Source organism: Nematocida homosporus (genome assembly GCF_024244095.1).
Source record: "Nematocida homosporus strain JUm1504 chromosome Unknown 4451, whole genome shotgun sequence".
In the NCBI taxonomy this organism is placed as follows: Eukaryota; Fungi; Microsporidia; genus Nematocida; species Nematocida homosporus.
Genome location: NW_026250683.1, coordinates 1 through 25978, shown reverse-complemented (window position 1 = coordinate 25978; position 25978 = coordinate 1). Strand labels below are relative to the sequence as shown.

Genomic DNA, 25978 nt, shown 5'->3' with positions numbered 1-25978 from the left:
GGTTTTTACAAGTTTAATGTACTTACAATGGGTTGAGATTGAAGGCTTCAAAAGTTATGGCGAAAGAACTAAAGTAGGCCCCATGGATAAGCGATTTACAGCCATTACTGGCTTGAACGGCACCGGGAAAAGTAATATCTTAGATGCCGTCTGTTTTGTCTTGGGAATTGATTGTCCCCGTTTATTACGTAGCACAAGCATGAAAGAACTTATCTTTAAGAGTGCTAAATCGAGTCGGGGCGAGGCCCGAGTTACTTTGGTTTTTAACAACCAAGATAAAACTCAAACTCCCGTAGGTTACGAAATGCTGGATACAATTGCACTTACCCGCGTAATTAGTGAAGATGGCAAGACCAAGTACCTCCTCAATGATCATAACGCTACGACCAAGAGTGTCATGCGGTTGTTGCAATGTGTTGGTCTATCTTCAGCTAAAACTGCCCATAAAGACGATGGCACCAGAAAGTACGAACGGCCTGAGCCACCCTACTTTATTGTTATGCAAGGCCGCGTCGGTCGTATTCTGGGCATGAAAAGTTCCCAGTTCCTCAGTCTCTTAGAAGAGTGTGCGGGCACAAGTGTCTACCGGGCCGAGAAGAGTAAGGCCTATGCCGTTCTGGAAAGAAAGGAGAAGAAGCTCTTGGAAACGCAAGAAACACTATCTAAGACTATCTTCCCCTTTCTAGAAAGATTGCGCAAAGAGCGTGCCGAGTACTACGAGTCCCGCGAAGCCCAGAAGAAAATGGGTGCACTCAAACAGTCCCTTGAAGAGCACCGGCGCACTATTGAGTTCTTGAAGTACCAACAAAGAGTAGCAGAAGCCGATGCCCTGGAGAAGAGTCTGTTTAGTTTGGAGGAGCAGATTAATGAATTAGTTCTGGGACTAGCTGCCGCCCAAGATACAATTGAAGATACGGATATTGTTAATCTCCAGGAACGAATTGATGCTAAACAACGCGAACTCAGTCGGCACATGATCGAAGTCTTGCGTGAAGAGAAGACTAAGTTAGATAAAGAAGTAGCTAGTACCTTAGCCACTCAAGAAGACCTTTTCCACCAGTACTTACAATTACCTCTCCTGGTGCCACCACCGGCCCAGGCCTCAACTGAAGAGTTACTTAGTAGTATTGAAAACAATCTAGAAGGTCTCACTGAGAAGGAAAGAATGCTTCGGAAAGAGTTAGGCACGCGTCGACTGCCTACTATTGAAAGAGAGCGTGAAAAGGAGAGTATTGCCTTGGAAATGGACGGTCTCTACCGCGACAATCAAGCCAGCATAGCTAAGATCGAAACCTTTGAGCTGCGGCACCAACTAACTCCTATTAAAGCTGAGGAGTACGTCCGAGCCCATAAGGATATTGATGCCAGCCAAGTTAGTCAGATCAAAAGAACCTTACAAAGTCTTTATGCTTCCCTGGGCTATCCTATCATGGAAGGTCTACATGGCAAGATTGCTGAACTTATTTCAGTGCCTCGGGCCGAACACGTTGTCCCAATTGGTGTTGTGCTAGGCGGTCGAAAAGACTTCCTGGTTGTGGACAATGAACATTTGGGTAAGCAAGTTATTGATTTGGTTTCTAAGCAGGGCCGTCGGGCGGATGTCATTCCTTTGTCGCGGATTGTGCCTAAGACCCTTTCCACCCAGAAAGAAGATGCGGCCCGGAAGTATGGAGCTATCCCTTTAGTTGAAGCAATTGAGTACTCGCCGGCTATTAAGAAAGCAGTACAGTACCTTTTTGGTGGGTATATTTTGGTTCCCGATCGCAAAACGGCTATTCAAATAAGGGATCGTGAAAGTCTTACTTGTGTTACTTTAGATGGCGAATTGTTTGACCGACGTGGGACTATTACTGGAGGCAGTCTGGACAAGTCTAAGTTTGCTTTCTCTCAATCCAAGCAAGAGAGTATCAGAAGTCTGGAAAGCCAATTGCAAAAGGCTAATGCGGCCTTAGAAGTATGTTCATTGGATCTACTCATGCGGGCCAAAGAGTATCTTGGTTGTTTAGAGGAAAAGAAGAATCGCGATAAGAAAATTCAAAAGAATGCCGCTCGTCTCCAGGCTTTAGCTTCAGAAGAAGACCCAAATGAAGTTGTGTTGGAGCAAACCACCACTCAGCTCCGTACGCTCACCCAGCTGGCCCGACAGGCCACTACTCTGCAAGCTAGCTTAACCACTAAACAAGCTGCTATTCAGTCACTAACCCAGGAATTGGCTAAACACCAAGAAGAATCAGCTATTCTCCAAGCAGAAATAGATGCACTTGAAGCTCAAAAGATAGATGGTATCAAAAAGAACGAAGTAAACCGAGCCCGACGGTCTATTCAAATCCGAGAAGAGAAACGTATTTCCCAAACTCTAACGTCCTTGCGCAAAGAGAAGACTCGATTGGAAGTTCAGCTCAGCAAATTACAGCAACAAGCACCCACTACCCCACCTCGTCCACATAAGCCATTGCTCGCTCTGGAATTATCTGCCCTAACTACAGCTACCACCGAGCTAGAAGTTGAGTATTCGCATTGTCTCAAAGTCCCGCGCAAAGAGATCAACCCAAAGAACATCGAAATGCTAGAAAAGAACGAAGAAATGGAAAAGACTCTCAAAGATAAGATTGTTAAACTTCAAAAGAACAAAGAAACTATCAAAAAATCAATTGACCGACTCAATCTACTCGAAAAAGAAAGAATTGAAGAGATATTCCATTCGGTCAACCAACGCCTCGGCAAGTATGTTAAGTACTTCATTGAATCGGGCGATGCCCGCTTAGAAGCCGTTGATGGATCGCCTATGAATGGAGTAGAGTTGTTTGTTAAGATGGGAACCTGGAAGAAAGGTCTGACTGAACTCAGTGGAGGCCAAAAATCCATCTGTGCCCTCAGTCTAATCTTCTCTCTTCTTAAGTCCAAACCTTCCCCTCTGTACATTCTTGATGAAATTGATGCAGCTCTAGATGCAAGCCATACGGAAGCTATGGGCCGCATGATCCAAAGCGAGTTCCAGGGCTCGCAGTTTCTGGTTGTCTCTTTGAAAGATGGCATGTACCACAACGCCAATGCCCTCTTCCAAACCTATATCAGAGAAGGAAGTTCCGGTGTCCACCAAGTGTAATAAACAATTTATTGCTAGTCACTCCCGTATCTATCATTGTGATTGTTGTAATGTCCACTTCAATAACAGCAGCTCACTACTAATACTAACCCAATGCTAACTCAATACTAAACTACTATCAAACTAATACCAATACTAAACCACTACTAATACTAAACCACTACTAACCCAAATACTAACTCACTATTAAACCACCAACTCGTACCTATCAAACTCAGCCGAAAGCAGCTGCAAAGTCTCAGGATCTTTGGCCAGCAAATCAACGCGGGTCGTGCAGACATAAGTAAGCAGAGTAGGCACTAACTTGCTTCCTACAAATCCCATCTTATTCCAAATCTCAACTAGCACACTATCTGGTGTTGACTCTTTAGGACCAGCCTCCAACTTAGCCGCGGCCTCACTAGCCAGTCTCCATGGCGAAACACTAGGCAGTCCGCATTTCAGCTCAGATAAGACCTTAGTCGATAAAACTGGAACTAAAGCCGCACACATCTCCTGAGTCAAACAAATCCCTAAGTCTTTAAGTTTCTCACAAATATACATCACCATCCCATACGAATTAATTGAAGATAAGATCGAAAGAAGATTGATTACTAAAGCTTCCGTTGCTACAAAAGATCGCTCCACAAACCTCTTCAGATAAGCTTCCAATACAAACTGAACCTCCTCCACTCTTGTCTCCTGGTGCAACATCCTTTCCGTCGTATAAATGCACAGCCAAAGAATAGTCACCATTTCTTCAGCTTCCAGCCCTTCTTCCTTAACCTCCCTAATATACTCATTAGCAATCCCTTTCTGGTACAGACTCGTATCTAAAAACTCTTGATAAAAACGAGCGTGTTTCTTCAAATGACTCAACATCAAGTCATTACAATCAAGTAAGTTATTCAAAAAGCTCTTCAACTCCTCTGTCTTCTTCTGCAGAACAAACCCTCTAATTACCTTCTCCCGGGCCGTACATGCCTGCGTACTAATTATCTCCATAAAGATGTTCATTTCCATCTTCAACTCCGGCCAAGTAAAGCTTAAGTTCTTCCCTAAACTGGGATAGAAAGGAATCTCACGGCGATCTTCCCTTGACTTACCCAGCGGCCCAAATAAATTACCGGCCTCCTTCGTCCGTTTATGCACTACAATAAGACTCTCGTCCAAGTAGGCAATAATAGTCTTCTCGGGAATCCGCTGCATCATTTCCTTAATCTGAGACCGGCCTCCTTTAATACCAATTAGATAAGGAATAGTCGCTTCAACTAGTTTAGTATATGTCGGACAATTAAGTAAAGGCACACACATAATCCCTCGCCACTCATACGGCTGAATAGAAGCTAATAAACCTTGTACATAATTCACTAGTAAGTCTTCCTCTTGTGAAACTATAACAATACGATGTTCTAATAGAATATGGTAGATCATATCAAAGAAAAAGGGCCGATTATCCAGTAAAGGCTCGCCTATCTGAGCATCTTTCAGTAAGTAACTCTCCTCCTTCTTTCTTCGCTTACTTAATTCAGCTGTAACTATCTCTTTCAAACCCGTGCTCAAGTAGTGGTTGTACTTACTAAGAGTCTGTAGGACTAAGGATCTAGTTAGAGTTTCGGTCAAAAGAACAATTGAACTGTACTTCTCAACTCCACTACTACGCTGCCATCCACCAGCCACTAGCATGTAGAGTACCGAGTCTTTAGTGTTAATAATAGTAGTTGTAATACTGGTTTCTGGTCCTTTAGGAGCACTACTCCACTCTTGGAGAATATCTTCACGTTCAGTTTGGGGGTAAATCTCAGTACCACTGCCTACTTCCTTAGATCCACCTCTAGTACGAATATCTTCATGCATAAGCAAACGACCCTCTCGATACTCCACTCGCATTAGTTGTTTAGCCGTCACTCGAAACTTCAGTACGTAAATGGCATTGTTGATTTTAATGGCTAGTCCTTGGGGATTACTCTCTTTTTCTAAGATGTATTCCTTAATGGGATAGTTGCGGCGTCTTTCAATTACAATTATTCCCTTTTTAACTTCAGAAGATCTCTTATCAATAATTGTGAATATGGGAATTAGTCCCTGACTGTCTACCAGAACTTCTGAATGAACCATTTGGTTGCTGATCTCTACAATCCGCATCCCAGTTATTGGAAAAGTCCTTTCGGCAGATATCCCTAGACTTTCTACAATGTAGAACTCATCCTGCATTAAAAAAAAGACTCATAGCCCTAAATATCTTCCTAATCGGGTAATTCCTAGCTAGTCCTATCTTTTCCCGGCTTCTTCCGGTCTAATAAGTCAAACCCAACCTATTTATTCATTCATTCCATACACCAACTAAATAACACTCCTACCTGGTCTAAAATACGTCTGGACTACTCTAGCTACTTCTCTTTCTTCTCCCCAAAGACAACTGGGTTCTTCCGATACATCCGCCAAGCAGGGACAACTAAGAGCAAGCTTGCCCCTAAAACCAAACACAAAGCATAGACTAAATAGATAATGTTTTTGGTTATAAGAGAGATAAGAAAGGCCAAAGGAAACCCAATAATGAAAATACAATGCATCAACTTATTGGCTAGTTCTTGGCCAACATAATCCACCTCAGGATTAAGACTTTCTAGAACTTGCTTGATACGATCGGAATAGGACATAACAAGCCGAAAAATTAAATATTTATGAGTACTGAGCGTGTTCTCTTACGGGCTAATGACGTCATCGGTGCAGGGCTATCGCCTGAGGTCTTATCTTTGTGTTCTGACTTAATTGATAGTGGCCATGTTTCTTGTGATGGGTTGGTTTTGATTGTTAAAGAGATCCTGAATGAGTTAGAGTAAGATAGTAGAAAGTAAATTGGGTTTTGAAGTTTGAATTTGAATTTGAATTTGACTTTCTGATTTTGAATTTTGAATTTTGAGTTAGTTTTTAGTTGATTTGGATTGTGTTAGTTTTGAGTTGAGTTGAGTTGAGTTGATATTGGATTGGGTTGGTTTTGAGTTGAGTTGGTTTGGTATTAGGTGGTATTGAGTTGAGTTGGATTGAGTTGAGTTGAGTTGGTTTAGTGCCTTCACATAATGCCATATCAGATCACAACTTAACTTGACTTGACTAATTGATTAGTTGATGCGGCTGGTGGGAGGTTTGGGTTTGGGCAAGATGAGGGTCTGGGTGGTTGTTGAAGGATGTAAGAACATGGGCGAAGAGTGGTGATTCTTCCTCGGGCGTGGGTTGGGGTGTGATTATTGCTTTCTTGGGTCGACCGCCCTTTTTGAGTTCTTGTTCGCCATAAGTGAATGGACCTAGTTGTGGGTTTGTGGTGATTGAAAGGCCGCGAATTATGTCGTCTCTCTTTCTTTTGGCTATCTCCAATAAGGCAGACCCGCCAAGGATCTTTCTTATGCCGCTCATTTTGACGGGCGTTGTCATTTCAATATATCCGTGCCCTGTTGTGGCTTGGTTTTGAGTTTGGTAGATCCAAATGCTAAAACGAACTTTGGGTGAACGCTCGAAAGAGTGATAAATATTAGAAAGGGAAGGCTCATCTAGGAGAAGGAACAGCCATCTTCTACTTGTCTTGTGTTTGCTAGGAAGCATGTGGCAATCTAAAACTGATTTTGGCTAAGAAGATCGATTTGCTTGTGTGATGTTAGATGTTAAATAAAGCAGGAATTAGTATTATATTGAGTTGAGTTGATATTGGGTTGATATTGGGTGATGTTGGGCTGATATTGGTATTATGGTGATATTATGTTGAGTTGTTGGTGGGAATAAATAGTTTAGGGCTGGTCTTTAAGATCTTGGCGGGCTATTTAGAAGATATTCCTCTTTTTGATCGCACTATAACATGGAGTTTTCAAGTACTGAAGATGAGTCTAATGCCTTGTTTGAGGTTGTAAAGGGTGCTGAGCCTGGTAAAACTCAGCCAAGCTACCCCTTACTGGCTATCTGTACTTTGGCTTATCATTTGCGACAGACTAAGATTGAGCTAGCAGGAATGAAGTTTCAAAGAAAGAAACATGCATCAGCATACAACGTATACATCCGGGAAAAAGAAAAACTCGGAGGGGTAGTTGCGGGCCATCTACCTATCTTTGTTGCCTTAGTTGTCCAGGGAGTTCTTGCTAGGATTGTTTATTCAATTCAGACTCGCCCGCCCTTTCGGGTAGATACATGTTTGGAGATTGTGATGGGTGAAAACGTAATTAGTGAGGGAGAAAGAGGCCGCAATGGGATTGTGGTTAGTGTAGATAGTTATGGTGAAATAGTGAACCATTCCTTGTTTATTACCGAACAAATAGCTAGTGTGCTGAACTCTTTATTTATAGCTGGATTTAGCAGTGAAGATACTGAAAGTCCATTTCAAAAGCACGATCTAAAATTTGCCACAACATTACCAGCCACTAAAAAAGAAGGCCTACTACACCCACTTTACCGCATAGATAGTCAAAATCGGCGAGAATTAGTCTACCCCAAAGGCATAGGTTGGGTTGGCCATATCAAGGACCGCAGTACCAAGCCAACCCAAAAGTCCAAGGCCCAAAAATCCCGTGAACTTCGCATCTACCCCATTTCACACATCCATCGTCTGCTGAGTCTTCCCGAGATATACCGAAAGAATCTAAGAGTCCCACCAGACACTCTTCCTTTTCGCATTCTACCACCCACGCGCAAACATCCAAATGGAATTAGTCTCTACGCGCCTTGGCAAATTGAGCCCAATACTAACACAAACCCAACTAAGCATCTACTTACTCTAGCAGATATTCCTAAAGACTCCGTCTATCTAATTGAAACCGACTACATCACCTACCAAGGTATAAACATTGGCCATACTCCATTTATTGGCTACGAATACTCGTACCAGTCTCAGCAGGCCCTACCTATTCATCGCGGCCTTCTACTTACCCAGCAAGAATTCACTACCCACCATAACACCATTATTCGCCAGGTCCTTCGCAATATCATCCACCACGAAGTCACTACCAACCAAGCCCTTCTTATCAACATGCAAATCTTAACCCAAGATGCTCTCCATTATCTTGATGTACTCGATAGTCTCTAATTAGAACCAAAACCACCTCAACTTAAGACCAATACAACTTAATACTAAATAAACACAAACCCTTCCATTTTATTCACAGATAGCCTTACATTTAGTTTTAGTTTCTAAACTCAACTTACCCAACTACATATCAACATAACATAACACTAACCCAATGCTAACTCAACTTAATAGGAACTCAACACAACTCAACCCAACCCAATACTAACTCAACACTAACATAAATCAAGTTTATTAAGAATAATAAGAAGATAGCCGACTAAACACTCAACTGCTCAATGGTGCAACTGAATAATCTCTTGAATTAAAATGTCGCGAGTGACATAGTGTGAGTGTCCATCTTTATAAACATAACGAGGAATAGCCAAACGAGTCGGACCTGCGGCCGGTTCTGCCGATTCAATCGAAACTAACGTCTCCATAGTCTGATCATCTAAGAGGTCCAGTTTACGTACTCCCGATAAGAACCCAAGCAAAGCCCTCTTAGTGTAGGCATCCACCCGACTAGGCATTGCTGCTTGTTTAATCTTGCGCACAAAGAGGCCGGCCAGTTCTTTAGCATAGAACGGAAAGAACCAACTATTCTGCGGTACACCACCATAAATCCATCCGGGAACCAATCCATTCTTTCGACTCACTGTACTGCCTTTCTGTGGTAGTTTAAAACTTACCGCCAGCTCATTATACAGCATAAGGTGCTGCTTGTAAATAGCCAGGGTTTTTGTTTCTCGGAACGGTCTATCGGCTAGAGATACGGTTTCTGCAATCTGACAGGCATCTTCTAAAGTCAAACACTTCTCAAGGTAGTTCTCAAACAGTAAATTACCAACATTCGGCAAATCGTTCCGCTCACAAATTGTTTCCACATCACTGTATCTCTTCCTTTTATCACCCCGACTAAATAACAAAGCCTTAACTATCTCTAAACCGCCCATTCGTCCCGTTTCTACTTGAGCAACAGACCGTACTCTTTCAGACGCCTGATAAATATCAATCTCAGCAATAACCTTCCTAATCTTCTCCCCACTTCTAATTCGCTCCCGTAACACCTCCGGCAGCACGATCTTCTTCTTCTGACAGATCTTCTCAGCCCGTTGCATTACCCGAAAACTATCCAGATAACACCTAATCACTTCAACATGGCTCATATCCGCCAGTCGTCGTGGCAAGTCATCCAAAATCACTACAATAGGCACAACAGACCGCTTAATTTCCAAGACGCGTTGTAAAGAAAGACCATCCAAATCACGAGACACCACCACTAATTTACGTCCATGCATATCCCTCTCACGCACTAACTCACGCATCTCTTCTATTCGCCTAGTTGTATCCTCGCGCAACTCAGTCCCATCAATGAGCCGCTCACTATAGTTGTGCAGTCGATGAAACAATCCCACCATAGTTTCTTTACCTATTCCAGGCCGCCCCACAACAACAGCCACAGTCTTTCTACTTGGATCTAGCAACCAGTCGCGATATTGAGTACTTGCTCGTTCATTAAGCACTAATTCACGAGGTAGAATCGGTCTAAACATAGCCATCTGTTTAAAAAAGCACATAGTATTCAAAATTCAGCAAACAAACAATGTCCGACGAAGAATCGCACGATACATCGTATAGTACATCGGTAGAGAGTGTTGGTGATGATAAGAATGATGCCGAGCCCGAAGAAGTGGACATCAAGAAGACCAAAGTTTACAACACTCTTTCACCTTGGAAGAAGTTTTGGCACTCAGCTAGAGAGTTCTCGCCCATGTATACGGGATGTTTCCTGTTTTCTCTCATTCTTATCGGTTTAAAATACCTTATCATTGGTTTAGGTATAGATAAAGAGTATCCCCTGTCAAAAGGCGGCCAGGATATGCTAGTAAGTACTTCAACAGTAGTTGCTAGTCTTGGTTGGGGGTTTTTAGGCTTTACAGCGGTAGATTGTACCGTTTATTACTTGAGTGGGTACTTGATGAACAAAATCGAGTGTTTAACTTTGGCTATGTTCTATACTAATGGCGTGTCGACCTTACTAACTGCCTTGATATTCTCTTTTGGCGCCATGATCTACTTTAAGATCAAGGCTGAGGAGTACAAGCTAAGTAGTACACATAGTATTAGTTTAGACCAGATCTTGGTTACTGTCTTTTTTGTCTTCCTGCTGATTACAACTAAGGACATATTTGTGAAACGATTACGGATGGGATTCAACCATACCAACTACCTGACTCGAATTCAAAGATGTCTTCTAGAACACCAGTTTGTGAAGACTCTCGAGATAGTCAAAAGGAGAATTAAGGGACAGAAAGGAGGTAAGTTGAAGCGTTACTGGATGTTCTCCCAGCCTTCTTCCCAAGAGAGACATAGTGATGAAGAGTCGGCCGATGGCACACCAGCTAACGAGACTCCAGAAGACACTGAGAAGTACATTAAGCCCAAAACCCTCGTTCTTTCTGATGAAACAATTGGCACTCGTCAAAAGATGATTATCTTCAAGGAGTTTGAGAAGATCATGAACACTAAGTTCTATCACATGGAAAAAGGACTTGGGTTCTCATCCGATCTTAAACAGCATGCCCAGCAAAAGGCTGAGAAGATTGCGCACTGGTTGGCCGTGGATAAGAAGAAGTTCCAAGTCCGACACCTGAAGAAGTACGTGGACAGTGAGTACGTAGATAAGATCACTCGTATTCTAGGCATGCAAGAGACTCAGCCTCTGGCCGAAAAGGATATTGCCGCTCTGATAGAGAGAACTCGACGAGAAAAGTACTCAGTCAAGAAGAGTTTGATCCAGATGGATAAAGCCCTGATTCGAGTTAGTCGGTTTGTTACAGCGACTATTCTGGTCTTTGCCGTTGGTGTCCAACTTTCCTCGACCTTATCCCCTAATGATGCAATCAAGAGTATTTTTGGTACGTTCTTTGGCGTAGGAATTATCTTCCAAACTAGTGTAAAGAATGCGATTGATAGTGTTATCTTCTTGTTTATTGTTCATCCGTACGATATTGGTGATCGAATTCGGGTGGAAATTGATAAGGAAGAATTGAATATGGTCGTTACTGAGTTGAATGTATTTTCAACTGTCTTCTACCAGTGGGACGGTGCTAAGATATACATTCCCAACCATGTACTGCTGCAAAAACCGATCACTAATGTCCGCCGCAGTGGACTAATGGCTGAGAACATTGTCTTCCAAATCGCCTTTGATACACCACCAGAGAAAATCCAACACCTCAAGACCGAAGTGTCTAAGTTCATCAAGCGCCATCCCAAAGACTTTGCCCCTTACTTCATGTTCAACTACCATTGCATTGAAGATACGAACAAACTACATCTTAAAATCTACCTACAACATGCCACTAATTGGCAGCACTACGAGGCTTATCTACAACGCAAAGCCAAGTTTGTTATGTTTTTGAAACAAGCCATTACCGAACAAAAGATCGAATATTATCTTCCCGTTCAAAGAATCGAAATCCTCAAAAATTCCAAACCAACCGCTTCTCTTTCCTCCACTGCATATCCTGCTGCGCCCATCCAATCGGCGCCAGCCACTGAGCCATAAACTCAGCCTATCAAGTATATGTACCCAAAAAATAAACACAGTCCTATGGTGTACCATTATTAGTTAGATTGAGTTGGTATTGAGTTGGTATTATGTTAAGTATTGTATTGAGTTGGATTGGGTGATGTTAGTGTTGTGTTGGCATTAAGTTATGTTGAATTAGATTGAATTATGTTGAGATTAGTGCTGTTTTAGTAGATAGAGGGCGTTTTGTTAATTGAGTGACTTAATCACAATAAAAAGAATCAGATCGACTGCCGACTTAATCAAATAAAAGAACATCAATACAACATATCACTAGTCCAATGCAGATACAAAGTCAAGATTAGCTATCAACACTATGAATCTTATAGGCATTTTACAAACAATAGTTGGCGTGCTCTTATGCCTGCTAACTTTGGTATGCTACAATCAAAGCGAGGCCTATCCTAATAATGACTATCGGTCAATACTAAAAGCAAACCGGCCAAATACATTTGTCGATGAAATACTCCGTGACACCAGCCCAGAGTGTTTTGAACGAGAACATGTAAACTATCATACGCGCAAACTAGACCTAGACAAGGAGGTCCGAATGCACCAGCACCAGCTCACGAAAAACATCACACCCTTCGAAAGACGCGAATGGGATAGACGCATTCACACAAACAAACAAGTAGTCCAAGAGTATAAAACGCGACTCGAATCCCAACGACTTATTCACCACCAAGAGATAGCTAATATAGCCCAGCGGTTTAATGTTATTGCCCCGTTTACTTTAAACAGCTCAGCCATCTTCCGCATGTTCCAACCCTGCTGGCACCCCATTCCACACGACGATCTTCTCTGCCAGAGTGATTACCACCATCAAGGCATAATTCAAAAGCTACTAGATGTACAAGCCACGCACCAATACCACCAACAAATCCTAGCCACTGCCATTGACCAAGTCTCCGTCCTCCAATCCCAAACAAACCAAACTCTCCCCGCTGCCAAACAAGCCATTGATGCGTACATCCAAACCCTTTCCCAAATAACCCAGTACCGCATCCAACAACTCCAGGGTATCATAAGGCAAACTAATGAGTACGGTCTGGTGACTATGCCCCTCTACTCCATCGGTATTCACTTTTCAAAGAACCCTCCCAACCCTTCGGTCTTTTCCACCAGATCATTCAGCCACGAGCATGCTCTTCAATTCTACTATATTCTCTATACTATCAGCGCCCACCAGCACAATGCACAGCAAATAGAAGCATTCCTTCAGAGCGATCTTCTTCCTTTCTATTATGCCGTCCAGCAGCGAGCCAAACTAGAGCTAATCATTCCTAGCATCTATACACACATCAACGCCGTATTAGCAATCGATATAGTTGCCGATCTGACCAGCCACCAGCACAGCAAACTTCCTAACCTTCTCTATCAAGACACCATTGAGAATATGTACGATTTATTTGCCACCTTGCTCTCCATTCACCAAGCCATGCTCCGTGATCGACGGATTTCCCTTATCGCCACTGCCACTACTATGCTCAAGCATCCCCGGCACTACCAACAACGAAGAAGCTCTAAACCCATACTGCTACCCATTATGACCCCAATGCTCATTCATCTCCAAGCAGAGCTAAAATATCTCCAACTAACCACCTTAGGCGTCAACAACACCCTAACAGATCTGCAACAAACCCAAAGCCCACTCAACATCGACACAACCACCGAACGCACCATCAAATGCATTGAATTCCACCAAAACCATCCACTGCCCAAAACCAATCCCGCCCCGCCGCCATCCGCCAACATAATTCACCCCAACCCCAACCCCGTCAATACCAACACCAACAGAACCCTTACCAATGCATCCTACACCATCACCGCAACCACATCTCAAAATAAATCCAATCCACCTCAACCTAATACCAACTCAACCCAAACTAATACCAATCTAACCCAAACTAATACCAACACAACTCAACCCAATCCTATGCCTCCCCTAAAGGATGGATTTATGTTGTATTATTCCAGAAGCGGGGCATCCTCCACTAGGCTAGTTAGATCTTCACAATTCCTTTTTAATATAGCCATCCCCACCGCTTATCTCTTTCTTGGTGCAACCATCTTAGCCTTAGCATGGTTGTAATTCATTTTTGTTCAATACTAGTTGCGAATCAGCACACACCATACCACACCACAACAACCCAACCCAACCCAACTCAAACCTAACACTTATTTATTGTTATCTGGCACCAATGGGACATTCAGATACTTTGTACTGGCTAGGAAAAACAGAACAAGCCCGATCAATCGGCGAAGTTGTCACCGGGCCACTTTCTTGGACAAAAGCCCCGCCGTAGCTTCCACTATGCTTTCGAGGATCCGAAAAAGTCTCTATGTTTTCCAAAGGCCAATCGCTCTTGGGTTGCACATAATGAATTAAATGAACACAACTAGTAATACTTTCAGGGCGATCGGACTTAACTACGCCTGCTTTTTGTAAGTCATCGGGAATGTTTTCCTTAGCAAAGTTAGCTTCAATTTGAACCATATCTGTTGATTGTAAATGCAGCCGCGGGGCTCGAATCGCCTCCCCAATTGATTCGTTGCGTAGCAGAATCCGGGCCATTACTGAAATCATGGCAGTTGGAATTCTGATCCCACCAGAGCCTCCACCCACATAGAACTTTTGACCGTGCCGGATAATAGTCGGCATAGTTGAGGACAGAGGTCGCTTCCAAGGAGCAATCCGATTCTTTGAATCATTCTCCGCGTGCATTAAGCTCAAGTTAGCAAACTTGGTAAACACAAAGTCATCCATCTGGTTATTGAAGATAATTCCAGTTTCTGGATCCATCTGACCCGACCCCCAATAATCATTGATTGTAGAAGTCAGCGAAACCATCATACCATCTTTATCCACTACATTAATATGAGTAGTGCCATGGTCTATCAAAACACCTTTCTCTAATTCAACTTCACTAAGAACTGGCTGGTTTTTCACTAATGAAGTCAGCTTATTGATCAGTGCCTGAATTCTTTTCTCATCAACTCGTCTTGCCGACTCATTATTCCGATCTCTTCTCCCATTCGGCCCCGCCGCATCCTTATCCTCAAACTCCGTTCGGTATTTGTACAGCTGCAGGTACAAACACGAGAGTATTTCCTGTAATTCGCGCTCAGATAGCATTTGGTAATTAACATTCGGTAGAGAAAACAAAGCTACCAGCCCCATACTCATCATATACCCACATGTCGGCAAGTCCAAAGTTACCACCTTCAAGTTCTTACTCGGTAGCTGTGTAACAATCGGCGTCATCGTTCTAGCCTTGTACTTACTAAAGTCTTCCCTACTAAAGTACTTGCGTTCCTTATTCAAAAACCCGACTATCTTATCACCCAACTTCCCGGTATAAAATGCCATGGGATCTTTTGAGATAATTTCTAACGTATTGGCTAAATTAGGCCGAGTAATTATATCCCTTTCTTTCACTACCCGGCCATCTCGACTGTACGTCCCAGCCAATCCGTCATCCGCCAGAATATCTTTCTGGTACTCCGCCAACTTCATTCCCAGCACTTTCGGCACCGCAAAACCCTCCCGCATCTTCCTGATCGTTCGTTTAAACAAAGACTCCCAACTCGCCTGACCATGAAGCAGATGGGCCCGATAAAGCCCCATTATTTCCCCAGGCACGCCAATAGAAAGCCGTCCTCGTTTAGAATCTTTTGGGTCCTGATACAAACGTTCATCTGCCTGCTTAGGCGCCATCTCCCGAAAATCAAATCCCACCAGCACATCCTTCTCATCTTCCCCACTATTCACAGCATCCTCATCCCCACTATTCACATTCCTTTTCGACTTCTTCCACAACAACAAAAACCCACCTCCACCTATCCCAGAAGCAAATGCATTGATAGCCCCCACATCTATTGCCGTCGCAATAGCCGCATCCAAGGCATTACCCCCATCCTCCTCAATAATTTCACTTCCCACTCGAGCCGACTCTTCCAAATCACTAGTCACAGCATGTCCCATATAAACCTTCCGCGTACACCTTATCGGCCAGCAAAACAGCAAACCCCAACTCAAATACCAAGATATACGCATTCTCTAAAAACCAAAACACTTCCAGTTTAATCGCTAACTCTTTGTTTATTTGCCCCGCCCAGCAACCCCATTCTCCACCGCCCGCCATCTAACTCAACCCATTATCAATTTAACACAACCAAAATTCAACCCAACTCAACTCAACTTAACCCAAATCCAAATCCAAACCATCCACACAAGTACAGATATAGATATAAATATAAATCAACTTGATTTAATCTAAACTAAACTCAACTTAACCCAACTCAATACAATCTAATCTAAACTTAACAGAACTCACCCTAATCTAAACTCAACCCAACCCAACTCAACCCAGCCCAATCTAATCCAACCCATTACCCTCCCCACACAAACCAACTCAACTCAACCCAATACCAACTCAATCCAACTCAATACCAACCCAATACGAACTCAATCTAAACCAAATCTAAACTCTTTTTATATTTCCGGTTTTCTTTTCCTCCATGTCTACTCAGTTACTTCGACCCGGTGCAACTCAAGAGAAATCTGATGAAGCTCGTACTTCCTTTTTAGTTGGCGCGATTACCGTATCAAATATGATTAAGTCCACTTTAGGTCCTAGTGGTATGTTAAAATTGCTTTATAATGCGAATGGTGAGCCAATCATTACTAATGATGGGGCAACAGTTCTTAAGAACATAGTTCCTAATGGTCCTTCAGCTAAGATCTTGATTAATTCAGCCCAAGAACATGGAGCTAATCAAGGTGATGGCACAACTACTTTAACTATTTTAACTGGCGAATTACTTCAAGAAGCCGATCGACTTATCTTTAAAGGTGCCCATCCTTACAAAATCATTATAGCTTATCGCCAAGCCTTTAAACAAGCCATTACTAAACTTAGATCTTTAGCTACTACTAGTCAAAGTCAAGAAGAGAAACTTAGTTTAGCCAAAACAACTCTTTCTTCTAAATTCTCACCAATTGAGCTAGAGAGTCTTTCACAACTGGCTGTAGACTTATCAACTCGAGTAACTGATATTGAAATGGTTAATATTATCAAGATTGTAGGTGGTGAAATTTCTGAGTCGCATATTGATAGTGGGCTTATGCTAGAGTGTGATGTAGGTCCAGGTCAAAAGACTCGTGTGGAGAACCCTAAAGTCTTAGTGGTTAATACGGCTTTAGATACGGATAAAATCAAAATTTTTGGGGCTAAAGCATCAGTTACTTCACCTAAAGATCTAGAACGGTTAGAAGAAGCAGAAAGACAACGTATGTCTGAAAAAGTAGCTGCAATTTCTAAACATGCCGATGTGATTGTTAATCGCCAAATTATTTATGACTATCCTACTCAGGAGTTTACTAAACGAGGTAAAGTTTCAGTAGAACGGGCTGATTTTACTGGGGTAGAAATGCTATCTAAAGTTCTAGATGGAAGTATTTTAAGTACGTTTGATGAAGTTTCTGCGGCTGATATAGGTTCTTGTGCTTTGTTTGAACGTTTGCGCCTGGGTGGTCGGGTCTTTTGCCGGTTCTCAGGTCTACCAAAGACGGGTGCTTGTACGGTGGTGATTAGGGGGCCGACTAAGGAATTACTTGATGAGGCGGAAAGGTCTTTGATAGGAGCGGCTAAGGTTTTGATGGGAAGTACAGGAGAGTATATTTGTGGTGGAGGTAGTGCTGAGGCGGCGGCTTCTTGTGCTATTGCTGGTGATTCTGAAGGCGAACGGGCTTTTGCTCGGGCCTTGATGGAAACTACGCGTACTCTGGCTGAAAATGCCGGTCATTCATCTGATGATACGATTGATACAATTATCAAGAAGAATAAGGAAGGTGTATTCACTTGGGGTGTAGGAGCAGAAACGGCTGAGTGTATGGAAAAGCTTGGGGTTAAAGAGTCTCTTTCTTTGAAGGAAGCTATTTGGACCCGAGCGGCCGAAGCCACGGAAATGCTTCTGCGTTGTGATGGTATCATTAAGTGCAAGCCTCGTGAACGCGTTCAGGAGTAATCTAATAAACAAGTTAGTATTTAATTGAGTTAAGTTTAGATTGATGTTGGGTTGAGTTTAGATTGTGTTTAGATTGGGTTGAGTTGAGTTTAGATTGTGTTGAGTTTAGATTGTGTTTGGATTGTGTTGGTATTGTGTTAAGTTAGTATTTAGTTGAGTTTAGATTGTGTTAAGTTAGTCTTTAATGATTTAAGTTTATCATATCTTAAGTTTATCATCACACAATCTTTATGTAGTGCTGTCATACGACTACTGTCCAATACGACTACTGGCCAATACTAACACGATCAATTTGATCACTACTCAATACTAACACTAACTTAATATGACGTCATCCTCTCCCTCACACCCTTATTTACTCAATAAATGGCACTACTTGTCTTTAATAGAGTATGTCTTGGTCAGTGGATGTTATTCATTCCATGGGGATTATACTTTACTACAGTACTACACTATTATTACCGACTAATCTAATTCAGGTTATTTATTCTTCTAGGACTACTAATTAGGAATTGGGTGGAGTTGAGTTGAGTTGTGTGGATGGATGGTTTTTAGGGATGGACTAGAATGATTATCCGCGTGAAGCTTTGATGGCTGAGAGAACAATAAGAACAAAGATCGAGCAGAAAAGCACTGTAATGATTCGGTTTTTGATATGTGAGCCAAAGGCTGAGAGGGAAGCTATCTCCTTGCTGGACTTTTCAGCACTGTAGGTTACTCGGTCCATGGCAATGTCTAGTCTTTCTATCTTTTCTGATTGCGATAGGACGACGGTTTTGAGTTCGCGAATTAGAGTTGAGATAAAATAGACGGATTTGTATACGCCTTCAACTGAGGAACTACTCTCGGAAAATAAAGGATCACTTTCAGTACCAGCTAGACCTTCACGTTTTTCCTCTATCTTCTGTAAGGCTTCGTTCATACGGGTAATGAGACCATCGAGTTTGAAGTGAAAGTGTACGCCCATTGATTCAACCAGCCCGGCATTGATTGACTTCTGGTACTTCTCTGAGAACTGCTCCATAACGCCTTTGGCTTTAGTTAGAGCGACAGCAATCTTATAGCGGTACGCTTCAATTCGCTTAACAATTTCGATCTTGCTTTTGAAACTGGGAATGCAATAAAGAACACACTCTTTCTCAACCCCATCTACTAATTCTTTCAATTTAGTCAATCGCCCAGTAATCTTGGTAAAGAACTCTTCAACCTCGTCCTTTTCTCGGCGCTGGGCAGACTCGTAGGTTATTGGCCGTAGGCTTAGATATTCCAAGCTCCTGTTTTTCATACCTCACCACACCAAACACCCTATATAGGACACAGCAAACAAATAACCACCACCTACCATCACAGACCACTTATTAACATATACCAACACATACTACTTATTAACATACACCAGCACATATTACTACTTTCGCGATGAAAGGAACTTAAAGTACTCCTCATAAGAACCAACCTGCGAGTTGAGAAACGGAACATCCACTAGCTCTTCCTCAGAGTTGTCGTAAGATTCGCACGCCTCTCGAGATCGGGTTAAACCTTCTCGCTTCTCTTTAGCCCGTTTATTCTGAAACCAGATCTGTACACTGCGCGGCGACATGCCGAAGTCTTTGGCTATTTGGTTTCGCAAAGTCGTGCATGGCCGGGGATTGTGCTTGTACACTAAACACAGGAATTTCGTCTGGTTAGAAGAGAGTCTTGGTCTTGATTTCTGCATTCCCCCTCTATTGGACCCCCTTTTATTTGTCGTATCCTTATCACACTGATACGACTCCAATTAAATAGCCTAGCTTGAGTTATTGGTATTGAGTTAGTACTTTATTAGGTTAGGATTATAATGGATGGCAGTGAAGATTGGGTTAGTATTGAGTTAGCCGTCCGACTTTCTTATCAATGTACTAAACCAGACCGCCAAATTACTATTTTGAGCCAAGAAACAGTATATCTAACCACCCGTCCAGATTTCATAAAGTCTATCCCTCACGCATTGATATTAGTCCAGAGTTCAGATATGCACATTAGAGTGCCCAGACATCATCAAGACCACCCGACTCTCTTAACATAACAGACATACACATAAATAAAGCAACGACATTAGGCCTAACCCAACACCAATACTAACCCAACTCAACCCAACACCAATACAATACCAACACAACTCAACCAAACTCAACTCAATACCAATACCAACTCAACTCAACACTAATACTACCGTAATCGTTTATTATATTTGGCTCAAATGATGTAGGTTAAGGGAATAGTATCATAAGTTCTTCCGGCAGGAAGGTCATTGATAAGATCATCTACCTGGTCGTAGGCGAAGTATAAATAGACGTGGCCATCGCCCAAAGCCATAGACTCGTATCTTTTTTGGGTTGTACTAAACACACTAGCACTATCTTCCAGAAATACAAAGTTAGATAGAGGCATGCTCATAAGCCGATGCGGGTTTGCCAGGATATTTGTTTTCCGACATTCTGGACACACATTGATGTCTCTGAGCCCATTAAGACACTGCCCACAAGTTAGATGCCCGCACTCGAAATAACAAACCGCCATAGAGCGGTAGTTCAAACCAAGCGAATAGTTAGGGTTCTCAACATCCTTCACGAGTTCAGCATAGGGCTCAACCTCGGCTCCTTGAGGCACCCCTAGGACTTGGAGGCAAATAGGGCAAAAAATCGCATGCAAGCCAGTGACGTCATTCTGAATCTTATCTATGATCATTTTCAAAGAAGCTTTAGGACCAATTTGGCTGGGAATAAGCGTCTGAAATTCATTTGCCTGGGCAATAAGGTGCAATAGCATTGCCATTGATATTATAGTGAATTCTTGTTCGGGGTTGGGAACATTGACTAGCAAGCCATTGCAATAACGTTGAGACAATAAATTGATAGACGGCTTCTCCAAGTCGGCATCCTCTATTTGAAGAGTCTTAATTCCGATTAGATCAGCAACCAGGTAGTTGCGTAGTGTTAGGACTTCTCGCTCCGGCTTAGCTAACTTAACATTTACCAATCGTAATACAACGATGCCTTTAAATCGGTATGGCACCCATCGAACAATAGTCACTATATCCGCCTCAGTTAAGAACTGGTCGTCACTGAAGCGCAAGAGCAACTGCTTAATGGAAATCTTAGGTAACAAAGACTCTGACAGCGACAAAGACGTACTTTGGTTGCCATAAGCTATAGATGTAGCCTCGCAGCTAATGAAGTCGGACTTTAAGGAATTTAAAGTGGCATTGTAAAGACTAAACCACCTTTTACTGATCGGAATGGGTGGTATGTAGTTATTTGAAGCCCACGATAGATATGCATCAAATACCATGGTCGGAAGAGAAATGCCATAGGCTACAAACTTCCACAGAGCATTTGTGGCCAAGCTGTAGCTAGCGTTATCCAGTTCGAAACAGAGTTTGTACAATCTAAGGTCATAAATAGAGTTGATATCTTTCAGCTTTTCGTCTACATAGTTAAACAGCAAGAATTCCTTTACCTCTTCTCGTCGGTCAAATAGTATGACTTCATTTAATGTAAGTAACTCATTGAGCACGAGGGCAGTGATGTTATTAAATGCGGGATGAGTTAGGATTTGAGCAATAGCAAGATTGGCAAACTTCTGGTTTATAATATGTATTTCGGTAGGAATAGCAAGTTCGTAATGGCCTAGCATCCAGTAGATAATGTATTCGTCAACATTGTCTAATACTATAGTTTTAACATAAAGTTGCCACTTAGGTAATTGGGCGAGCTCCTTCTGTAGAACAACCGCATTAAATTGGGTACTGGATTGACTAGTGGCGCGGATATTTGTGATTTTAAGCTTTTGTGCATAGATAGTACGAAGAAGGTACATAATCGTATAGTACCTGTAAGCCTGTTCGCATTTCATACATCCAGAGCCATCGATTTCAAGGGTGCTATAGTTTAGATGCCGGCAGAAAGTCTGGCCATTGGCTTGTTTGTAGAGGTTAATGTGAGTATTGAAGTTCGAATAGTTAAGCTGGATTTTAACAGGCTCTTGAAGCCTCCAACTAAGATCGTTAAGTGAGTCGCCTTGACATACAATGTCATCGTTCTGAATCTTCGCAGGAATGGTCGATAATGCATTGATTTGGTGTAGTGTTTTTATGGTTTGATGTAAGTCTTTTCGCTGGATTTGATAGACAAGTGTAATTGCTTTGACCTCGATCCCAAGTCGAGCAAGGGCAGCTTTAGTGTAAAGACTCTTGTACAACGCCATGGAACCACATGGCATGTTAGTGGCGATCTCTGAATAAAACACAGTCGCTGAAATCCAAGGTTTAGGCGGCGCTGCTTTTCCAAAGGCTTTCTCTATTATTGAGTTAGACTCTAGACAGACTTCCATACCACGAATAGTAGCAACTTGAATTGAACACTTACCGTGCCGGCCTAAAGATAGAGCTATGTCCCAGGTCGTCTGTAGTATTATGGCCGAATGCTTAGCAATAGCATTCTCAAGGCCGGTAACTACTAAATCTGGACTAGCTATGCCATAAATAGAAACCTTGGCACATTTACTTGAATTAAGATTAAGAAATCTAAGATCAAGATGGTCATTATCCGGTGTGACTTGAACATGGAGTTCATATTTATCATGGAGCGGCAAGTAGGTAAACATGTGTGTGTTTTTAAGGCCGAGATCGTGTACAATAAGGACTGATATTTCTCGCCAAATGATAACACCAGGACGCAATAATAGAGGGATGTAACTGTCTAAGTGAAGACGAAAATAACAATGGTCTGGTGTCATATACTGCATCTGCTCGAATGCGTCCCGACCTTCCACACGAGAAGCATCAAGATCTATGTCAATGGCAGGTTCAGTATCTTCACCCGGTTTAGAAGTAACATTTAAAGTCATCGCCAGAAATCTACAATTAAGCATGTTAACAACTCGAGATATAATTTGTAAAGTCGTCTGTTGATAAACTGCCGGATTCCATGCACAATTAACTGTAGCCTTAAGAGTGTTAATAACAGCAATCCTTCTTAAGACTCCTAAAGCCGCCTTGGCGACTTCTAGACTGTGATAAACCGGTAGTCTAAAGGAAACACTGGCATCTAAATGGTATATCACATAACAAGGACTTAAAACCGGAATGAACCTACTCGGAAACCCTTTATAAGCACCTCGTTGGGTCTTGGGAGTGGTGTATTCTCTAATTTGTACGGCGTGATCGGGTGGCGAAAAACTCAACCCAACACTATCCAGAGTGTTGAGAATATTCTTTGAATCAGACCAGCTCACTTCTTTATATGCAATTTCTCTTTCAGTTTCACTATTCCCAAGATACTCGTTAACATCGATAGAACCGGCAACCAAATTTAGTAACAAGGAAGCAACACCCACCCAAAGACTAAACCAGCACACATCTGCTTTATACCTCCAATTTTTACTTCTAACTGGCGTTATTAGCATTTCGAGGTAGGGCATATCTCTAAAATTCAAAACAAATTTATCTAAGTGAGAATGATATCTAAAAGACGATTTCCATGAGCTTTAGAATACTCTTATCTTATTGCATAAATGCACGTAGACTAAATCCAACAACACCATAACAGCACAGCATCGCCATAATGCCAACCCAAACACTAGCTCATACCCCGCGGGTTGACATCCTAATCAGTCGTACACTCCAAATTATAAGCCTACATATCCGACAGAGTCTCTCACCCCAGATTACAACTTTATCATTAAAGCCAAGCCATTAGCTTTGATCAGACACGATCTTGTAATCCCAAAATGGGCATTCTTGTACTAATCTTATTATTTCACATCTACTGTCTACTATCTACTGTCTACTATTTATTGTTTACTATCTATTGGGTTAGTATCTACGGTCTATTATCTACGGTCTACTATTTATTGTCTACTGTCTACTATCTATTGTTTGCCCCCAAACCGAGATTCATTAACCCAACACCACCTAACCTAACCTAACTTAGCTCAACTCAACACCACCTAACTCAACACAACACAACATAACCCAACCCAATTCAACACAATATCAACTAAACCAAAACTAATTAACTAATTTTTGAAATTATCAATTTCCCTCAAAGATAAGCATATCGCGCCTTTATATCTTTATTTTTTTGTCCCGCACACATGCTTCTATATCTCTATTTGAATAAGTTGTTCAAAGCATATGTTTATACTCCATTGATATCTCTACTACCCCAATTTGTTATTCCAGAAAGACTTTCTGCTGTTAGATATGCCAACTCACGTACTCTGGAAAGGACTTTTGCTAATCCAGATCTAAGTTGGCATTATAAAGCAATTAGGGGCTACTGGACTAGTATTGGCTTGTGTATCTTGCTAACACTTCTAAATAGCGCCAACGGAACATTTACAATCTCTCGGCAATATTTACCAAGTCCGCGAGCAATGGCGGAAACTCTAAAAGCCGTTGGAGTAGTATTTCAGGACCCGTCATTAACGTTTAAACCATTTATTAGAACTACGCAGTATCAGTACGGATGTATTTCTATGATTTGCTTAGCACCAGCCACTTTACAAGACTATGCCCCTCGTTATGTGGTAAGTTGTGCCTGTAAATTCATCTGGTTTCATTTGCCGCATTATTGCGATATCGAAGAGGCCACAACTAGTCTGGCCGAGTTAAAGAAGATTTCTGTTATTAGGAGTATTTATCCATGTCATATTGAAGTTAACTACAACGAGGCAAATCATAATTTTGAACTTATCAATCTGCGAATTCTAAATAGAGTTATCAATATGTTTGATTGCAAGTTGATGACTCTAAAGTTGATCCCTATTTCACACGCACTCGAAACCAAGTCCTCTCCTCTAAAGCTAGATACGTGCAGGGAAGAAGCCCAGCAGACAGTCAACCAAGCAAGATATATATTCGCGGGTCAGATTCAATTTGAAACTAAAACAGGTAGTAGTCTTATTGATTTATTAGATAGTGATATTGTCTTGTTACGGCTAATTGAAAAAGTCTGGCTACGGGGCAATGAGTTCAAATACCTCCATCTTCTTGGCCAGCTAATGCTAATAGATGGATACGGCCTCTGTTTTTCTGGTCTACCTCGGGCGGCTAATATTGATTTCGAACAGCTCCGCTCAACCTTGCCAGCCAGATGTGGCCTCATTACTATTGAAGAGCTCAATGGAGCAAAACTACTAGGTCTTAGGAAGGCGGTTAATGACCATCCAAATATATCTCTCGAACTGGATTGGAACACTCTTAAGTTCATGAGTCAGCACAACCAACCTGAAGGTCACATCTATACTATTTTAGGCCTTACTATCACTCGGAGCATGAACAAAATACTAGAGAAAGCCCGGTCGACAATAGCATACAATTCGCCCTGGTTGTTTGTGACTACTATCTGTCTTAAAATCCCGTCCAATTTCCCATGTCAGAGTTTAGGTCATTACGAAGAAGTCTACAACAAACAAGCCTTCGCCAACTATGGTGTCTCGGTCAATGACATTCAGATAGATTATGAGGAAAGAGATAATGACATATAGCAAGTTTTAGACGAGTTTTGTACGATGGGAGCATTATCACTCGTGCCCGCTAGCATTCAGCAGAGAGAGATTGTCTGTCTGGGCGAGTCCCTTAACGATAGCCGTTGGGTGCTTCCAGAACCTGTCAAAATCTCACTCAATCACGAACTTCTTAACTTCAAAATCGTAAGTTTCGAAGAAAGGTACTACACGCGTTTTTGCCAGAATATACATTACAGCTTCATTGAAATTAATGGTGATAAAACACCCACTCCACAGTATTTCAGAAAGTGCACTCTGCTACTCTCCAGATTCCAGAGCATCACTGCCCACCAACTTAAGATCTCAAATGTACGCGATACTAACTACTATTCCAACAAGTTTGATTTAGCTACTTTCCAGCGCCACTCTTCCCCAGCCATTACTTGGGCCCTTAAGGTCCGAAGGTTAGTGCTAGACAATGTTGACATACGGATAATTTACTGGATGCTAGGCCACTACGAACTTGCTATTCCTACCGAAATACATATTATAAACCAGAAGTTTGCCAATCTTGCTATTGCCCAAATCCTAACTCATCCTGCATTTAATAACATCACTGCCCTCGTGCTCAATGAGTTACTTACATTAAATGAAGTCATACTATTTGACCGACGAGAAGAGGTAAAGGAATTCTTGCTGTTTAACTATGTAGACGAAAAGCTGAAAG

General features: G+C 42.0%; 16 protein-coding genes across 16 annotated transcripts; 8 read left to right on the top strand and 8 right to left on the bottom strand.

Moving 5' to 3' along the window:
• Positions 1-16: 16 nt before the first annotated feature.
• Positions 17-3106, top strand: NEHOM01_0780 (structural maintenance of chromosome 2; the record flags this gene model as incomplete). Its single annotated transcript, XM_051489658.1, has 1 exon — positions 17-3106. One exon carries the CDS (start codon positions 17-19, stop codon positions 3104-3106), a length of 3090 nt encoding a protein of 1029 aa, XP_051345618.1.
• A 186-nt stretch (positions 3107-3292) lies between these two features.
• On the bottom strand, positions 3293-5299 carry NEHOM01_0779 (uncharacterized protein; the record flags this gene model as incomplete). Its single annotated transcript, XM_051489657.1, has 1 exon — positions 3293-5299. The coding sequence occupies one exon, from the start codon at positions 5297-5299 to the stop codon at positions 3293-3295; it is 2007 nt and encodes a 668-aa protein (XP_051345617.1).
• A 176-nt stretch (positions 5300-5475) lies between these two features.
• On the bottom strand, positions 5476-5745 carry NEHOM01_0762 (signal peptidase complex subunit 1; the record flags this gene model as incomplete). The annotated part of the gene is made up of 1 exon (XM_051489640.1): positions 5476-5745. One exon carries the CDS (start codon positions 5743-5745, stop codon positions 5476-5478), a length of 270 nt encoding a protein of 89 aa, XP_051345600.1.
• Positions 5746-5769: 24 nt separating this feature from the next.
• Positions 5770-5928, top strand: NEHOM01_0766 (uncharacterized protein; the record flags this gene model as incomplete). The annotated part of the gene is made up of 1 exon (XM_051489644.1): positions 5770-5928. One exon carries the CDS (start codon positions 5770-5772, stop codon positions 5926-5928), a length of 159 nt encoding a protein of 52 aa, XP_051345604.1.
• A 271-nt stretch (positions 5929-6199) lies between these two features.
• Positions 6200-6685, bottom strand: NEHOM01_0778 (uncharacterized protein; the record flags this gene model as incomplete). The annotated part of the gene is made up of 1 exon (XM_051489656.1): positions 6200-6685. The coding sequence occupies one exon, from the start codon at positions 6683-6685 to the stop codon at positions 6200-6202; it is 486 nt and encodes a 161-aa protein (XP_051345616.1).
• Positions 6686-6935: 250 nt separating this feature from the next.
• Positions 6936-8153, top strand: NEHOM01_0777 (uncharacterized protein; the record flags this gene model as incomplete). The annotated part of the gene is made up of 1 exon (XM_051489655.1): positions 6936-8153. The coding sequence occupies one exon, from the start codon at positions 6936-6938 to the stop codon at positions 8151-8153; it is 1218 nt and encodes a 405-aa protein (XP_051345615.1).
• Positions 8154-8428: 275 nt separating this feature from the next.
• On the bottom strand, positions 8429-9694 carry NEHOM01_0776 (uncharacterized protein; the record flags this gene model as incomplete). Its single annotated transcript, XM_051489654.1, has 1 exon — positions 8429-9694. One exon carries the CDS (start codon positions 9692-9694, stop codon positions 8429-8431), a length of 1266 nt encoding a protein of 421 aa, XP_051345614.1.
• A 44-nt stretch (positions 9695-9738) lies between these two features.
• Positions 9739-11706, top strand: NEHOM01_0775 (uncharacterized protein; the record flags this gene model as incomplete). Its single annotated transcript, XM_051489653.1, has 1 exon — positions 9739-11706. One exon carries the CDS (start codon positions 9739-9741, stop codon positions 11704-11706), a length of 1968 nt encoding a protein of 655 aa, XP_051345613.1.
• A 340-nt stretch (positions 11707-12046) lies between these two features.
• Positions 12047-13822, top strand: NEHOM01_0774 (uncharacterized protein; the record flags this gene model as incomplete). Its single annotated transcript, XM_051489652.1, has 1 exon — positions 12047-13822. The coding sequence occupies one exon, from the start codon at positions 12047-12049 to the stop codon at positions 13820-13822; it is 1776 nt and encodes a 591-aa protein (XP_051345612.1).
• A 96-nt stretch (positions 13823-13918) lies between these two features.
• On the bottom strand, positions 13919-15787 carry NEHOM01_0773 (gamma-glutamyltranspeptidase / glutathione hydrolase / leukotriene-C4 hydrolase; the record flags this gene model as incomplete). The annotated part of the gene is made up of 1 exon (XM_051489651.1): positions 13919-15787. The coding sequence occupies one exon, from the start codon at positions 15785-15787 to the stop codon at positions 13919-13921; it is 1869 nt and encodes a 622-aa protein (XP_051345611.1).
• Positions 15788-16251: 464 nt separating this feature from the next.
• NEHOM01_0772 (T-complex protein 1 subunit beta) lies at positions 16252-17760 on the top strand (the record flags this gene model as incomplete). Its single annotated transcript, XM_051489650.1, has 1 exon — positions 16252-17760. The coding sequence occupies one exon, from the start codon at positions 16252-16254 to the stop codon at positions 17758-17760; it is 1509 nt and encodes a 502-aa protein (XP_051345610.1).
• Positions 17761-18331: 571 nt separating this feature from the next.
• Positions 18332-19045, bottom strand: NEHOM01_0771 (uncharacterized protein; the record flags this gene model as incomplete). Its single annotated transcript, XM_051489649.1, has 1 exon — positions 18332-19045. One exon carries the CDS (start codon positions 19043-19045, stop codon positions 18332-18334), a length of 714 nt encoding a protein of 237 aa, XP_051345609.1.
• A 123-nt stretch (positions 19046-19168) lies between these two features.
• Positions 19169-19477, bottom strand: NEHOM01_0770 (uncharacterized protein; the record flags this gene model as incomplete). The annotated part of the gene is made up of 1 exon (XM_051489648.1): positions 19169-19477. One exon carries the CDS (start codon positions 19475-19477, stop codon positions 19169-19171), a length of 309 nt encoding a protein of 102 aa, XP_051345608.1.
• Positions 19478-19995: 518 nt separating this feature from the next.
• On the bottom strand, positions 19996-23220 carry NEHOM01_0769 (uncharacterized protein; the record flags this gene model as incomplete). Its single annotated transcript, XM_051489647.1, has 1 exon — positions 19996-23220. One exon carries the CDS (start codon positions 23218-23220, stop codon positions 19996-19998), a length of 3225 nt encoding a protein of 1074 aa, XP_051345607.1.
• Positions 23221-23895: 675 nt separating this feature from the next.
• NEHOM01_0768 (uncharacterized protein) lies at positions 23896-25290 on the top strand (the record flags this gene model as incomplete). The annotated part of the gene is made up of 1 exon (XM_051489646.1): positions 23896-25290. One exon carries the CDS (start codon positions 23896-23898, stop codon positions 25288-25290), a length of 1395 nt encoding a protein of 464 aa, XP_051345606.1.
• Positions 25291-25314: 24 nt separating this feature from the next.
• On the top strand, positions 25315-25978 carry NEHOM01_0767 (uncharacterized protein; the record flags this gene model as incomplete). The annotated part of the gene is made up of 1 exon (XM_051489645.1): positions 25315-25978. A coding segment is annotated over one exon (664 nt), but the record flags the coding sequence as incomplete, so codon positions are not given.